Genomic DNA, 17,674 nt, shown 5'->3' with positions numbered 1-17,674 from the left:
CATGTTACAACCTACCCCGCCACTGTCACCCATTGTTTAGCTAGCTGTATTAGCATGGTGCTTTGAAATTGGCAGGAGGTTGATACACCATTCTTCACTAGAGAAACTACAGTTTGACCTGATATAACTCATACAACATTATCTACAACAGTAGGAGTACTAAAAAATATATTATCTTTTTTTTTTACTTTCTTACCTCAGAATTAGATTTTCTGCTGTAGCTTCTGGAAAGATAGCAGCACAGACTGATAAATCTCCCTATGGGATCATAAAGGAAGCCTTATTAAACTGAAATGGTCACATGACACCTATCGTATCCCTGATTCGTAGAATTGGTATTGTTACAACTCTCCCCGTGTTACAACTATACCCGGTCTCCCCTAATTTATAAACTTTGGACTACCGTTGTACACTAATTACATGTTTTTTTTCTAAAAGTTTTTTTCGTTTTGCTTTGCAGTTTTCAGGTAGCTCAGTGGGAAGAGCGTGGTGCTAACTACAACAAGGTTGGGGTTCGAACCCAGAGGAAAGTACATACATGGCAATAAATGTGTAGGAAAATGCTATTTAAGTCGCTTTGGATAAGAGCGTCTGCCAAATGCCTAAATGTAATCCCACATATTCTCTCAGTGTTTTGTTGACCCGGAAAGACAGTGGCCGTCCCGAACACAGTTTCCGGATCATTCTGCATTTTGCTGTTTAGTCCATCTTGTAACTGTTTTCTGTTTATACGGTTATATTATTTCTTATAAACATGTCCCGGGGTTCTAGCGCGGGTTTTGACCGTCACATTACAATTTTTTCTCCGGAGGGAAGACTTTATCAAGTAGGTGAGTAATTACGAAACAGTTTATAAGTGCAAAGTCATGTCGCCTTCAGTGCAGCTTGCATCCACTCTCTTACGTCAGTCATTTTTGGCCGCTCATGTTATCATTCATCTCACCTATGAATATATTAGCAAAATAGTTTCATGTGTTTTGTTCTCGATTTCATGAATATTAAAGCATTTCGTAGTTTGCTAACTTATATAGCCCGTTAGCAGTAGCTAATGTGAACGATGGAGTTCCGCCGGCTGGTTAGGCTATAAAGTAACGTATGTGTGTCTGGGATTCTAACGTTAATAAATTGAGTAACGCTGATTTGCAAATGCTTACTTACTGGGGTATGTAAACATTTAACTTAAAAAGTGTATTTCAAATGACCTAATGCAACAGTACAATCACAACAGTATTTTATTTCCCTCACTAAATAACCATGGTAACCACAATTTCCACCAAAATGCTACAGTTGCTATAATGACAACCCCAAATATTATAAAAAGCTTTATGCTCTGTAATTGATGATAAGAATGTGTTCAACCATATAAATAGTAAGTAAAGTGGATACATAAAAGTTTATAGAGGTTTTGTAGATCTCTGTGATATAACTTGTATGTATCTGAATGTTACTTCAACTGTTTGTTGAAGTTGTGGTGGGGTTTCGGTGTGTTTTGTCATTTGAGAACAGAGGATTTCACCAAACGGTTTCAAATATATTAAATAACATTTTGGACTCATTCATACAGAATATGCATTCAAGGCCATAAATCAAGGTGGTCTGACATCAGTCGCTGTTCGGGGGAAGGACTGTGCAGTAGTCGTCACACAGAAAAAAGTCCCAGTAAGTTTGTCTTATGTATTATTTATATGGGTGTCATTGAAAAGTTCAGTTTCAATGGTACAAGTGAACTGAGATGCCTTTCTTGTTCAGGATAAGCTTCTAGATGCATCCACGGTTACTCATTTATTCAGAATCACAGAGAGCATCGGCTGCGTCATGTCAGGAATGACAGGTACAGAACTGAATTTCCCATTATTTGTAAGCATCACATCCACAGTTCTCTTACAAGAACGCTGATACGATGTCTGTATTAAGCATGCTATTACAGTTGATGTGTATCTTGTGTTTTGCATTCAGCTGACAGCAGGTCTCAAGTGCAACGAGCTCGCTATGAGGCAGCAAACTGGAAGTACAAGTATGGTTATGAGATTCCAGTAGACATGCTTTGTAAAAGGATCGCTGACATCTCTCAGGTTTACACACAAAATGCTGAGATGAGGCCTCTCGGCTGCTGTAAGGACACTGTTTATACACCTTATTACCATATTTTGACTGGTCAGTAAATGTTTCAAAAGTGTAGCCATAAGTGTTAATACATAGTGTGTGTGTGTGTGTGCTTGGATTTAACTTAAGTTTTTGGTGTAATTTAGTGTTTATGGGCTGTCTGGCCCCTTTCTGTACTCACTTTTCCATGTCATGCCATACTTTTGCCTGAAGTTGTAAATAAACTAGGAAAGAGTTATAAATATGTTTGTTGTAGTCAACATCATGACACACATAAGCAATAACTTATAGGTCTATTCTTTTATACTGTTGTCTGAGGTCTACTTATGATGTTTACGTGGTTTATACATTCAAAAACATAAAATAAATAAGTAAAAGGCTACAGACATTTCTGTGTGTCTTGTTGACAAGCTACGTGCTTAGTTGGAACCTTCTGTTAACTTTGTTAGACACGTAGGTTACACATAATCAGGACATATAAAGCGATCTATAACAATAGTGACGTATCGTTTACTCGCATAAGATTCCGGTCGGATTCAATATTGACGGCACTGCATTGCTTTTTAATCTCAGTCTCTCTGCAAATCCAGCATAGACATGAGCCTTGTTCAGCGCCGCCGCTCCCACCACGCGAATCACGCGCTGTGCGTAGGGCACCAAGTGCTGAGGGGGCACCAAAAATGTGACAGCAGGAGTCAGGATCAGAGAAAAGAAAGAAGAAGAAACTGCGAGATGATGCCCGTGCATGATCAAATTAAATTCGGGAAATGTGCATGAAGTGCTGCTAATGATTGTAATGCCAACAGATCCCAGCCCAACAGAGACGCTTTAGCCTCCTCGTTAGAGCGCCTGTCTCACATTCGGACCGACGTTGGTTTGAAGCCCGTGCAGAGCGGGGCGAACAACTTTAATTTCGGTGCAGCTTGCAATCTGAATTGAGATTTTACTGTTAAACATTGATCGTTTTTTGTTTTGCTATTCTGTTTACTGAAGAAAAGTTTGCACCTTTAAGGGGGGGGGGGCATCATAATGGAATTATGCTTAGGGCACCAAAATGGCTAGCAGCGGCCCTGGCCTTGTTAACAAGGGAATCCACGGTGAAATGAAGCGTACAGACACTCAATGCTGGAACGTCTTTAAAAATATACTTCAACGACAAGAGGAAAATAAACCTTAAAATGCTAATTATTTATACATTTTATAGGACCAAAGACTCTCAAAATCTGCAACTCCCCATTTATTAATACCTAAGTGCCGAGGCTTTTTGATCGAAGACCAAACAACATATCATAAAAGCGATTATTAATAACGAACATGGCAACACTGCAAAAGAGCTCTGTGTGATGCAGCCTTCCGAGCATAAACACAACACAACATATCAGCGGTTTAGTTTAAACTGCGGGACAAAGCAAATCTTTAGCCGAAAAATACGTCCCTATGGTTACCAGTTTGTCAATCATCACAAATGCGGGAGTGTGTACTAAATGGCTAAAGTCATTCGCGAACCAGTGGGTGGGACTAGAGAAGTAGTCATTGATATTCTTCTGTGGAGGCGGTGTTAAACCTATTAATGACCTCATTCCAGGACCTGTCGTTCACTGGGCCTGGTGTCAATAGAAGTTGTCATTTCAGTAACAAGAACGTCTTCAGTTCTGACACTTACAGGATGTTCGTTTGAATACGATGAGCTTTAATGTAATAAAAAGTCAGGTTAAAATGCATTTCTTAATTCATGACACCTTTAAATTAAATTCGGAATGTTCCTTATGCTGACCATGTAATGTTTAGCACACACAAACCTTAAAGTCATCATTTACTCACCATTTTGTCATTTTAAACCAGAATGACCTTTGTTTCGCAGAACACAAAAGAAGAATGTTGGTAACCGACCGTACAACCGGGGTACCCATTGACTTGGATTGTTTTTGTGTTTATACAACAAAAGTAAATAGGTATTGCCTTGGTTTGGTTTCCAACATTCTTCAAAATATCTTCTTTTGTGTTCTGCAAAAGAAAGTAATACAGTTTTGAAATGACAAGAGGGTGAGTAAATGATGACAAATTTTCATTTGTAGGTGGACTATCACTTTATTATTAGTTGTTTAATGTATGTGTATGACATATGTTATTTTCCCTTTTTTAGATGTTATAGTCTCGGACTCTTGTCAAAAAAAAAAAAGTGTTTTTTTTGTGGTTTCAAAGGTACTACTTCTGGTCCAAGGAAGAGAAATTTGTAGAGCATTGAAAATACAACTGCAAACATCATACTTTATTAATAAAAAGCATATTTTGTTTAGTGAATTGTATTTATAATGTGTTTTTGCTTCTCCAGGCATGATTGTAATTGGTCTGGATGAGGAGTTGGGGCCACAAGTATATAAATGTGACCCAGCAGGTTATTACTGTGGATTCAAGGCTACATCTGCAGGTGTAAAACAGACAGAGGCTACAAGCTTCCTGGAGAAAAAAGTGAAGAAGAAACTTGATTGGACCTTCGAGCAGACAGTTGAGGTACAATCCCAGTCAATATAAAGTGGGTAAAATAACTATTGAACACGTCTAAATCTTTCTCAGTAAATATATTTTGACTTACACTGGCTATACCTTACTTGTGGTACAGTCCGTTGCTGTAGCACGAACCACCGTAAACACTAATGCGCGAGGCGCTGCAGACGCGAAAGACATGCGTGAATGTTGAAACCGTCCATCTAGCACGTGTTAACATACAGAAACGATGGGACAGTAATGCTGTAGCTCAATGTTTCCCAATCGGGGGTACGTGAGCAGTCCCCAGGGGGTACGTGGGATGATTCTCAAACATAAAATGTTTATATAAAAAAAAAAGATAAATTCAGTTAAGTCACCCTGTCATTCCGCCCACTGATTCCTAGGTCACATGTCCGTGGTAGTGTCACCATAGCAACAGGCAGAGACTCTAGCTTTTTGAGTAACGTTAGAACGCTAGCTAGCTATGAATCAATGGCTAAAAAAATGTGCCGTTTCAAGCAGCTGCAATTCTAACTGCAGCTCAAGTGAACCCATGGAAAAAAGAAAGAAAGCTGATAAAGTCAAAGTACCGGCAATTTCATGAACAGTATGTCATTTACGGTTTCACGTCCACACATACTGAACCGCCTCAGCCGCTGTGTTTCCTCTGCGGGGATGTGCTCTCTAATAATAGCATGAAACCAGCCCATTTACAACGACACCTGAATACCAAGCATCTTTCCTGTGTCGGTAAGACAGCAGAGTTTTTTCAAAGAAAACGATCGGAATTTAAGGGAAGTCAAGACAAATTAAAGAAAGCAACTGCAGTGTCAACCAAAGCATTGGAGGCATCATATGCTGTTTCACTACTTCTGTAGGTGTAAATCCAAAAAGCCATTTACTGTTGCAGAGGAGCTAATTTTGCCTGCAGCTGTAATTCTTGCAGAAACATTGGTTGATAAGAAAGCAGCTGATGCACTGAAAACGGTACCATTGTCCGATAACGCAGAGTGCCGTAGGAATGATGACATGGCCGTTGATATTGTCGATCAAGTAGTGGAAAAGTTAAAACTTTCTGTTTTATTCGTGCTGCAGTTGGACGAGTCAACAGATGTTAGCAGGGAAACCCAGCTTATTGCGTTTGTGCGATACAGAGACATTTCTGAAATTAATGAGCACATTCTATTCTGCAAGAAGCTAACGGGCAGCACTTCCGGTAAAGATGTGTTTCACGTTATCGCACCTCTTTCTCAGAGCACAATCTGGATTGGAAGTCCTGTGTTCATGTGTGCACGGATGGTGCAGCATCAATGACTGGGAGGGTGAAAGGATTAATAGCACAAATTAAGAAATTAAACCCCAACGTTCAGTGGAATCACTGTATCATCCACAGAGAGGCACTGGCCATTAAGAGAATGAGTCCTGAGATACATGAAGTATTGAATGACGCAGTTCATTGTTACACTTCAAACCTAAAATTTACACCAAATCTAAAAATCACACTGATCACATAAGCTTGTGGGAGTACTTCAGACAAGATAAAGTGTTTTAGGGGTACAGTACTCTAAAAAGGTTCGGAACCACTGCTGTAGCTCACAGCACGGTATACACATACTTTGTGCAGTTATTATCGTGTTCTGTAAAGTAATGAAAACAGGTCACACCACAAAAAAATGTGCACTCACACAACTGCTTCTGAATATATTTTGAGGTTGCACAGGTTAAATTTAAGGAGCATATTAGAACTCCTAAGATCTTTGATGGGTTCATCGCCTTCAAGTTATAACCAGTAAATGAATTTCTAACAGGAGTTTGCATGGATGTTTTTTCTTTTTTAAAACGCGCTGTATTGTTACCTTAGTTGATTTTATTCATTGATACAATGCAGAGCTAAATAAGGCAGACACTGACAATGAAACCAGAAAGAGAACAACATTTATATGCCATGGTGATCAGTAGAATTTGTAAATATCTTCCTCAAATGATGGGCACTGTCTACATGATTGTTATCCAAGATATTAGAGAAAAAATTATAACTATGCAACCAGAAGTGAATCCCGCTGAACAAACGACTAACTACAGCGCCTCTAACGAGAAATTACGTTTATTTTCTACTATAGATCACGATGAACTCTCTAAAATCATTAGATCATCTAAATCAACTTCATGCATGTTAGACCCTATACCTACAAATCTACTGAAAGAGATGTTCCCAGAAATATTAGATCCTCTACTTAGCATTATTAACTCATCTCTGACATTAGGACATATGCCTAAAGCATATAAGGTGGCTGTTATAAGGCCCCTTGTCAAAAAACCCCATCTGGACCCTGGGGAACTAGTTAACTACAGACCAATTTCGAATCTACCTTTCTTATCTAAAGTTCTGGAAAAAGTAGTCTCAATTCAAATATGCTCCTTCCTCCAAAGGAATGAGATTAATGAAGATTTCCAGTCTGGTTTTAGAGCACATCACAGTACAGAGACTGCTCTGATTAGAGTTACAAATGATCTGCTTATGGCGTCCGACCGAGGTTGTATCTCCTTATTGGTGCTGCTAGATCTTAGTGCTGCATTCGACACCATTGACCACAGCATGCTCCTATATAGACTCGAAAATGATGTCGGTATTAAGGAAATAGCTTTGAAATGGCTTAGATCTTATTTATGCGACCGTTTTCAATATGTAGCAATAAACAATGAGGTATCACGCAAATCGAAAGTCCAGTACGGTGTACCACAGGGCTCAGTCTTAGGGCCTATGCTCTTCGCATTATACATGCTACCTCTAGGAGATATAATAAAGCGACACGGAGTAAGCTTTCACTGTTATGCTGATGATACGCAACTTTATATTTCCTCGAAGCCTCATGAAACACAGCAATTCCATCGAATAGTGGAATGCATAGTCGATATAAAAAAGTGGATGAGTAAAAAATTTTTATTACTGAACTCGGACAAAACTGAAGTGTTACTTATCGGACCGAAAACCGCCCTACGTAACAACCAAGAATACTGCTTAACTATTGATGGATGTTCCATAAAACCCTCATCTTTAGCTAAGAATCTTGGCTTTATATTCAATAGTACTCTGTCATTTGAGAACCAGGTCGCCAACACCTGTAAAATTGCGTTTTTCCATCTTAAAAATATATCTAAACTACGTCATATGCTGTCACCATCAGATGCAGAGAAGCTTATACATGCCTTTATGACATCAAGACTAGATTACTGTAATGCACTATTAGGTGGTTGCCCTGCAGGCCTATTACAAAAACTCCAACTGGTCCAAAATGCGGCAGCTCGAGTTCTTACACGTACAAAAAAGTATGAGCATATTAGCCCGGTTCTGTCAACCTTGCACTGGTTACCTGTAAAGCATCGCATTAACTTTAAAATCTTGCTTATTACCTATAAAGCTTTGCATGGTTTAGCTCCTCACTAATTGAGAGAACTTCTAACGTATTATAGTCCATCACGTGCACTACGCTCTCAGGTGTCAGGTCAGTTGGTAATACCTAGAATTTCAAAATCAAGTGCAGGCGGCAGATCATTTTCCTATCTAGCGCCTAAACTTTGGAACAGTCTTCCCTGCACTGTCCGGGAGGCAGACACACTCTGTCAGTTTAAATCTAGACTAAAGACGCATCTTTTTACTCTTGCATACACTAGACTATCATAATATAAATATTTCAAAGATCTAGGGTGCACTAGTTAGATCAACCGAAACCAGGGACTCTTACAATAACAACTGATGCATTGGTTGCATCAAAGAGTGCAGAACAGTACTCTACTCTCAGCCAGTCGTGTCTCATTGTTCCAAGGTTACCAGAGCGGGCAGGACGCAGTCCAAGGTTACCAGAGCGGGCAGGGCGCAATCCATTCCCAGACCTGACAAATGCTGGACGAAGGACGTGGCGACTCTACAAAACTTCAGTCGCTATTAGATTATTAATAATATAATTTTAAATCTAACTTTGTTTTTTATTTTGCCTTGTTGTGCAAGCACTGTCGAGCTTGTGCAGAGGCTGCAGTTTTTGCCAGAGGGGAACTGGAATCCCCTGGTTAGGCCTGGTCTCCCTCTGAGGTTTTTTTTCTCCTCCAATGGAGTTTTGGGTTCCTCGCCACCGTTTGCATAGTGTTTTGCACTGTTTGCCTGGCCGGGGGGGCTGCTAGAATTTGATAGTCTTATTTAATTAACACTGCATATAGGAATTTATTGTGTGTCTGATATTTGACCTGTGTTTTGACTTCCATAACCTTTTATGTTTTACTTATAGTCAATGTTTTCTTGTACAGCTGCTTTGTAACAATGAAAATTGTAAAAAGCGCTATATAAATAAAGCTGACTTGACTTGACTTGACTTAACCGGCTAATAAACAGCATACTTTCACCAGAGCAAAATAGGGCTATATGCTTATTTTTCAGAAACATTTAAAGCTTTATAAACAAGATAACCATATGATAAATGACTGTCAATATACACTCTGTTTTGTACGTTCTGTTTTTATGCAGTTGCGTGGGTTTAAACGCAGGTTTTTATGTAGGCCCTGTTTTTCTTTTCTTTTTTAACGTTGCTGATCTTTTCAACAAAAAAAACACATATACAGGATATAATATTTGTGCGTTATGAATATTTAATTATAATTATAAGCTTGCTGTGAATTTGCAATAAAATAAAAACTATTTTATTAACTTAATTTAAAAGAATAAATATTTGAATATTCATTTTTATGAGCTGGAATATTCAAATATGATATCATTGAAAAGGCACATCCCTAAAAATAAAGCAGTGTAAATTGTATTGTTACTTTATTTATTTAGTTTTTTCTTATTGGCATAAAAATAAACAAATATGAAAGAGAACTGACAAGTACACCGATTTGACCAAAGCAGTATTTGTAAAATCTATGATACCCAGTTTTGCAGCACATCTTCATCTTTTCAAAATCCTAATTAAAGCATCATATAGAAGACATTGTACCATAGGATCCTATTAACGTTTCTGCATATTGTGTTAGTAGCTGATAAATTGAAAACTGCACTTAAAAAGATCTCCACGAAAACCTTCCTGCTTTTCCCTGCCTCACAATTTGTCCAATGAATGGAGGACCTTAGCACACATGTGGTTTTGTTAACTATTTAGGTTCACTTGCAAAAAGAGCAGTGTGAAAGCGAACCTCACCAAACAAAAAAAATCAACATTCCATTTGGTCCGGACCAAAGCAAAGTAACCTAGCAGACTTTCCTGGGGCCTGTACCATGAAGCTGGTTTAGGTGGCTAGCCAGCTATGTTTCAGTTTAGTTTGTGGCAACCCTGGGTTTTAGGTACCATAAAAGTCGCTCGGCTTTATTCGGTGTTCGTCGCCATGGTGTCTTACGCTGCACGGCTAACCTGCTCCGGGGCAGGCTATGTTCTGGATTCGAGATCTCAGACTGAAGTTTGACCAATCAGCTGTGAGCAAAGAAACATATAGGTGACATAATTGACTCACAGTGCGTGTTAGATGGGCTAGTTATTTTTTATACTGTTTAATAAAATAAAAATACTAATATAAAAATATATATTACAAATATAAAATAAAATATTGTTTACTATATAGGTAAAATCTGATTTTACAGATTTGCTGTCTTTCCCTTACACTCACATGAAATTCAATTTACTTACTTATAGTCCACTTTTATTGTATCACGTGTATTTGCATTGCAGTTTTTACATTCTTGTCTGTGGTGCAGAACATCTAGAAACACTTTCAGTTTCACTGTATTAGGACATTTTTCTGAACCGTAGTTTTTATTAAGGCTTCAATGAAATGACTGACCCTGGTTAATGGCGCAAAGACTAGTCTATTGAAGGTAAAGGCTTATGCATTCTGTTGTAAAAGCAGGCCGTTTTATTAAGTGTTATTCTTATATTTTCTTCCGCTTCTCTGTGTTGCAGAACACACCGCTATTTATAATTCTGAGCTCCGTTGTCTTTCTGCAAAAAATTAACTAGTTTTTTTCCTGCAGAGCATCATATCAGACTAAAAGGAGACCAACATGCAACCAGTCCGCGTTATTTTTTGGGCAACTTGTTTGACACGCATTCATTGATTTTAAACACGTAAGATGTCAGAGTTTACAATGCAGAAGCGTTGTGGTGTCATTTGCCTGTCAAATTAGCCGTTTACAGCTTTAACAAATTTGTACAGAAGTTCAGAATATATGAGAATGAACTTTATTTGCACGCAACTCCTCTCATGTGTACTCGGAAGGGAAATGATGAAGCAGATGTAAGGTTAACTTTTTTGCTTCTGCTGCCTGAATGGATGTTTTTTGTCCGCACGAGGGTTAAAATTGCAATATGCGGGAGCTTCAATTAACATTTGTTGTAATATTTCTGTACCCATGCCTTACATAAAAAAAGTTGCCCGCAAGGACACGGACCCCTTGTAGTTCCACCGAGGACCCCGCGGATCCTGTTTGCACTACAGTAAATGTGTGTACTTTATAGTCGTTTAACTTGCGCATTAACGCAATCAGCAGTGTTTCTGAAACACTTCTCTCTTGCGTAGACAGCAGAAACATATCACTCTATGGCTGAAATTCATTTTTGTGTTCATATTGTAGAAATCGCTTTATCCATTTATAATGTGATTGGTTTAGCCATGCTGACGTCACTCGTTCATGTGCACGCGCGCGCAAACTAATCTTAGCTTCAGGATCAAAGCTTGAGTTGACAAAGAAACTCCACGAGCTGCTTCATGGTACCAACAAAGCTTGATCACGTTGGTTTGGTTTTGTCAACCCAAAACTAATCCAATTACCCTGAGTTTGTTCAGCTACATTCATGGTACAGGCCCCTGATGTGAATACATCCTAAATATCTAAACTTTATGCATTCTGTGGTGCATGGAAATGCAATCTACTGACACTTAACTGTATTTAGATACATTTTACATTTATATTTAATACATTTACAAAGACACAGATGTTACAGCATTTATGATCTAAACCAAGTGTAATCTGGAAATTTTCGGAAAAATAACTTCACTTTTTTACTGAGCATGTGTTTCCAGTGCATTTAACCAGCTGGTTTGTTTTAAATGGGAAGTTCATTGAAATATTGTTCTTTTTGATTACACAATTTGTATGTATCACACACACCGTGGGTGTTCCCAATCTATTTTAAAATCTGGGATCTTTTCTGTAAAAATTATTTACAATTTCTTAGTTTTGCCAGTTTTGTTTTACAATTAACTGTGGTGTCTCACTTAAATTACTATTTTAACATAACCTTTCTTTCCACAGACAGCAGTCACTTGCTTATCAACTGTGCTGTCGATTGATTTCAAGCCCTCTGAGTTAGAGGTAGGCGTAATAACAGCAGAGGATCCAAAATTCAGGTGGGTGGCATACAGTGACCATTTTACACAGAGATTCGCTGTCTCTGTGTTATGCACATTTGTAGATATTTACGATACTATATTACTATGTACTATATTTATGCATTTGTTGATAAAATGTTCTTTGTGTTGTCACATGCAATTGTTGCATAGGCACTGTGTGGTAATGTACTGTAGTTAATTTCTACATTTCTGCATTATGAGGCTTTTATATAGGCAGCATACGGTACATTAAGTACATAAATGTTATTGATCTTATGACCTTAAGGCTGCTAGTACAGTATAGCTACAGAAACACAGTTCTCTTTTAAAAAGAACTGTAATTGCATAGTTTACAGATTGCATTTTTATGGCTGTAGCACCTGAAATGTTGTTGGACTTAATTGTTTCCTATGTTTTAGAATTTTGTCAGAGGCAGAGGTGGACACTCACTTGGTCTCTCTGTCTGAGAGGGACTGATATCTCCATTGTGATACTCAGGAAGTCCTGGAATATGTAGAATTCCAGTCAGAGCCCTTGTTGTCATGTAAATTCCCCGTTCCATTAAAACATTTTGAGAAAAATATTTTCAAAGACTCCTGCTGTTTTTATACCCCGTCTTTTTCATGTTTATCAGGAAGTTTGAGAAACGAACATTTTGCAAGGGGAATCACGGACATGTGTACCTTACATTTTCATTTATCTTGTGTTTTCCCTAACCAGGAAATAAAAACCTACTTTGTATTGTAGATTCTAGAGGTGTTCACGCAAGGAGAGTTAAAAACACATTCTTTTGTGGTTAATGCATATACTTGATAATGTGACTCATCCACATTGCTTGGTTAGAGAGATCAAAATGGCATTGTTACTGAATTTGAATTTTATTGTTTTGTAAAATGTTTCTGTTTGTAAATGTGATTAATTTAGATGCATTTTCAGCCTCTTCTGCACATTTAACACTGTTCCAACAGTGATTGGTGTGATGTAAAGACATCAGTTTGAACAGACAATTGTAGTGAGTTTTGATTTCTCTTCAAGCATGAGTCAATGATTCATGACTCTGCTTCAGCAGACCAACGGAATTTTATATAGTGACACATCTATGTGACTCATGAGTTACAAAAAGTTAAAGATACCATTTACAATACACATTGAGAGCCTTTCCCACCTAACCTTCACTATATGCTGGTAATTTACCAGGACTAATGTTCTTTCACAACTCAGAAGTGTTTAGGCATTTTGATATCAGCACAAGAAACAATTAGACTCAGAATTCATTTCTATCATTTTTTAATGTAAAAATATCACAGTGTTATATAATCTATGAACATTATTTACAAGTGTTTTGTTTCACATATTTACAAATATAAAAATATATCTTTAATTTACACAATATACATATTTTTATACAAAATGTCTTTGGCTTCAAAAGCAGGTGTTTTATTAAAAGGATTTTCATTAAGCTATCTCCGGGATTCTTCCACGTTTAGTAGCACCATCACAATCATATGTCATCCGAGAACGATTTGCCAATCCTAATGGCTTCCTGGGAAATTGTATACCACAGCTCGAACTTTCCGAAACAGCATCTCTGGCTGTCGCTGCTTTGCATTTAAGTAATGTTGTTCTGACAACCAGTCTTATCTCCCACAAAATTGGATGTCATCATACATCTGCAAAGGAACATCAGATAAATGATAAGAGATCTGTTCTTTACACTTTACAACCTAAACACTACAGGGAAATGTAAGGCCTCATGGACTCTGAATGTATTTCCCCTAAATTGCACAATTTTTCACGTAAAAAATAAAATTGAGAAAGCTCCATTTGACGGCAACTTACACAATCATCTTCAGATGAATGCTCTTCGTCACTCTCTGACTCGCTGTCTGTCATTTCTATGAGCTCCTGGGCGGTCCGATGGAAAAGCTGCCTCTGGATTTCACAGTTCTGTCGGCCAAAGGTCAGGTGGTATGGCGTGTAGCCACCATATGTAAGGCTATTGACATCAGCTCCCAAAGCAATGAGTGTTCGCACCAGGTCCAAGTTCTGAAGGTCCACAGCCAAATGTAGCGATGTGCGGCCACTACACAGCTCCTGAATATGACAACAAATCTCAAATTAGTTCTCTTTAGAAGAACAAGAAGTAACCCAAAGAACACTATTCATTTATGACGCTGGACTATAATTTGATTGCATACCGTACCTTTGTATTAATGTCTGCCCCAAGCTGGACCAGAATCTCCACCATTGAGAGATAATTTTGGATGGCTGCTACGTGGAGACAGGTGTGTCCTGCGATAAAAATAACAATCCTTCACAAACTGCATTTTCGAAGCTACAAATGCCAAAATGTGACTTTTAAAAGCTGTATATTGTTAGAACTTGACTTACCGTTGTAATTTGGGAAAGTGAGTATTGATCGCAGGTGCTGGGTCTGAATCTGTGTGAGCACTGAGAAGCAAGCGAGAGACCCTCTTTTGCAGGCAATGTGGAGAGCTGTGTTTCCACTTTGATCGACCAGGCAGGGGTCACATCCGCCGTTCAGCAGTTGCTCCACAATCTGTGGCTGTTCCGTGATCACGGCTAGATGTAATGCGGTCTGTGGATGCAAATCGCACATTAATAAACAGTCTTTTAAGATGGAAACAAGAAAACTCTTTGGTATTTCCATTAGAGTGTCCCTATGTAGATAACTACCTGTCTTTGGTTGTTCTGTCTGTTTAGGAAGGAGTCATTCTGACACTGTTTGATGATCTGAATGGCATAATCCTCTGCCTCATGGATGATTGCAAGATGAAGATACCTGGAAAAAAAGGTGGGAGTTCATTTTAGAAATCAGTATTTAAAGAAACCTCTCAAAGGAAGTGGTTTAGCAGAGACAGTGCAAGCAGGCGGGCGTTTCGCAAGAATGGATTTTTTAAGGTTATTTCCAACCAGTGTGGCTTGACACATCTGATGCATTATCTGCGCTTGGCCGCGCGCCAGGGACTTTCCTGCCTGCGCACTTTGTTTCTTAAGCGCCTCCCACTTTTGGCACTGCGCCAGAGTGCACTTGAGCGATATTTGTTTACTTCCGAATTGTTGCAATTTAAGAAAGTTGAACTATTATGTATAAATATAGCTAACTAAATTGCATGCACTTTCGAAAAGTTGAAAAGCAATACACAAATTAAAAATCTAATTGAAATTAAGTTTGTTTTAAGTTGAATCCTTCACGCTTTCCTGGAGATAATGTTGCATTGTTCATTTATTTTGTATAAGACAGGGTTAAACTTACGTGTCTCCGTCCTCTGTGACTTCTTGTTTCCAAGGTTCATCGTATGTGAGTTTGTCACGAGGCATTGTCAGATTCTCCATCTCCTCCACAAGTTTTCTGTACTCATCCTCCTTTAACGAATCCACCCCACTATCAACGCGATCCTCGCAGTGTTGCATTTTCCTGTTTTTCAAATCCATTTCATCAAAGTTACAATCCATATAGTTACTCATGGCGGCACTGTGTACATCCATTGCGTTCGTTGCGTTTGTTGCTCTCTATCGCACTCAGCAGTTAATGTACTTGGGAGGGCGGCGCAAAGAGCTTTTATAGTGCCTCCTTTTCGTGGTGAGGAGGAGGGGATTTCCATGTGAAGATATCTTGACTTTACTCTGAAAAGGGGAACTCGAAGCGGGCTTTTATTGAGAGAATTTCCCCCAACATGAATCCGCGAAGTAAGAATGAAAATGTGTATTTTCCTATTACACATTCAAATGTACCTTGTAGTACCGCGCTGAGCCTTTGGTTAAAATGAATGAAAAGGGAGCGTGAATGAAGTCAGAGGAAATCAGGCACATTAATAATCACTGTGTATACTACAAATAGACAGCACTTGTTTTATTTAGCTACGAGTGTATAGAATTCTTTTTTTCAGCAACACATTTACATTTTGTTAGCTTTTGCACAATTATTTTGCACAATGCTACTGCCCCCCCCCCATAAAAAAAATACTTGACACTTGAATTTACAAAAGAAATATTCAGAAATATGTGGTTGTCACATTGTTAATAGGATTATCGCACACCTGTGGTTACTGCAACACCTATTTGAAGAAGAACTTTTATCCACTAAAAAGTGCTTGAGAATATTTATGTGCTAAAAAAAACTTTTTTGTTTATAAACGCAAATTGTTTTATATGCTATTTTGTTTAATTTAATGACCTTTTTCATGTGACAAACATGTCCAAATTATTATTGGAACCACAATATTTATATATTAAAATACTAAACTATGTATTAAAAATAACTTTTTAGTAAAAAATCTATATTTGATATGCGGCAGTGTGACCCTTAAGCAAATGCAAGTTCTTAAAGGAAATTAAAAAAATTAATTAAGAAATACATCAATATGAAGGTGAAAGCTGAGTCAGTTTAATGTAAAACTGAAGTGAAACGTCCCACATGGAAGGCCCCTCAAACGTCTACTTGAAAGCGGGGTTGGGGGGTTCATGGTAGTCCCCCTGCGTCTTTTTTCCGGGGCTCCCCCTTCGAAGACATCTAGTAGCATCAGACATCTTATCTGTAGCCATCTAAAGTATTTTTCATGAGTTCCTAGGGCTTGTCCCCTCTGAACAACCCTTTAATAATGTTCTTAAAAACTGTGTGCAATTGGGTAGGCTACTGCAAAAATTTATAAAATCATGTTATAAATAAATCTGCATTTGTCAAATGCCTGCTTTTCACTAAAGAGTGAAAGAAGTAAATTATTAGTATCTTTCTGAAAGACACATCTTTAAACAGAGTAAGGGGCAGACCACATAATTACTGGGAATTCCGACTATAGAAATAAACTGGGCATGAACGAGTGTAATACTACCTGTCTTGACCTGACATTTGAACTGAAATCCACTAAAGCTTTCTGCAATGAGAGGAGGAGGGGCATAACAATAGCAACTGTTTCTAACAACAATACACTCTTATGTCACCATGGCGATACTGTGACGTGCGTTAAGATGAGTGTTGAGATCACACCTTGTGGCGTGTTGTAATATTCTGTTTCTCATGAAGCAATCAGAAATACATTATTGAAGTGAGTAAAAACTCTTGTTTCCATGGTTAGTAATTTCAAACTTTTCCTCGCTAAGAGTTCAGAGAAGGGAGATTCACAAATAACAATCCCTGAGGTGTAACTAGTTTAAACTTGTCTGGTCCCAGTATCTTTCAGGTATTACATGTGCATGAAAGTCTAGGCTTGCTACTCACTATGTACACAAATTATTTTCAGTCATGACTATAAGGTCTTTCAAATATGTAATTCCATTCTGAATAGAAAGAGAATTGGGAGGTCAGATTTGATTTGGAATACATCCTGGGTAGGTTAATAGTTTGACCTACTATTCTAAGTATTTTAAACATTTAAAAGATCAGCATATGCGTTGTTAAAACTGGGTCGACCTTTTTTAGTCTGATGAGTCATAAACAATTTTCTGTTCATGGTGGCATTCGGGTGTCTCTGAGGATTCCACACATTACGCAAATCTGTAAACAAACAAAGAGCAAGAATCCTAAGCATTCACATACCTGGAAAACCCTTATGCACTTGTTCCAGAACCTGATGTATGAGGTTCCACCCACATTTCAAGTCCGTCCCCTCCCTATAAACCTCACTAAACAAGAAACCATATGCATTGGCAGAAATACCAGTTTTCTACTGCACAGGGTTAATGAGTTGTCAGC

The 17,674-nt window shown here is 38.2% G+C and overlaps 2 protein-coding genes across 3 annotated transcripts; one reads left to right on the top strand and one right to left on the bottom strand.

The window, feature by feature from the left end:
• The first annotated feature begins 329 nt into the window (after positions 1-329).
• psma6b (proteasome 20S subunit alpha 6b) lies at positions 330-12,966 on the top strand. 2 transcript variants are annotated; one of them, XM_079474933.1, is made up of 7 exons: positions 330-830; positions 1,565-1,659; positions 1,750-1,831; positions 1,957-2,112; positions 4,436-4,614; positions 11,885-11,979; positions 12,381-12,966. In XM_079474933.1, the coding sequence occupies exons 1-7, from the start codon at positions 755-757 to the stop codon at positions 12,436-12,438; spliced, it is 741 nt and encodes a 246-aa protein (XP_079331059.1). In that variant the 5' UTR covers positions 330-754; the 3' UTR covers positions 12,439-12,966. The 2 variants fall into 2 exon arrangements, with proteins under 2 accessions (XP_079331059.1, XP_079331060.1); XM_079474934.1 differs by having other exon boundaries at positions 674-826; positions 12,381-12,583.
• Positions 12,967-13,199: 233 nt separating this feature from the next.
• nfkbiaa (nuclear factor of kappa light polypeptide gene enhancer in B-cells inhibitor, alpha a) lies at positions 13,200-15,611 on the bottom strand. The gene is made up of 6 exons (XM_079474254.1): positions 15,239-15,611; positions 14,659-14,764; positions 14,353-14,560; positions 14,165-14,253; positions 13,801-14,055; positions 13,200-13,631 (listed from the first exon to the last, which is right to left on the bottom strand). The coding sequence occupies exons 1-6, from the start codon at positions 15,469-15,471 to the stop codon at positions 13,599-13,601; spliced, it is 924 nt and encodes a 307-aa protein (XP_079330380.1). The 5' UTR covers positions 15,472-15,611; the 3' UTR covers positions 13,200-13,598.
• Between the last annotated feature and the right edge of the window lie 2,063 nt (positions 15,612-17,674).

This window comes from Barbatula barbatula (genome assembly GCF_947034865.1).
Source record: "Barbatula barbatula genome assembly, chromosome: 15".
NCBI lineage: Eukaryota > Metazoa > Chordata > Actinopteri > Cypriniformes > Nemacheilidae > Barbatula > Barbatula barbatula.
The sequence above is the reverse complement of the archived record's forward strand: the minus strand, read 5'-3'. Positions and strand labels throughout refer to the sequence as shown.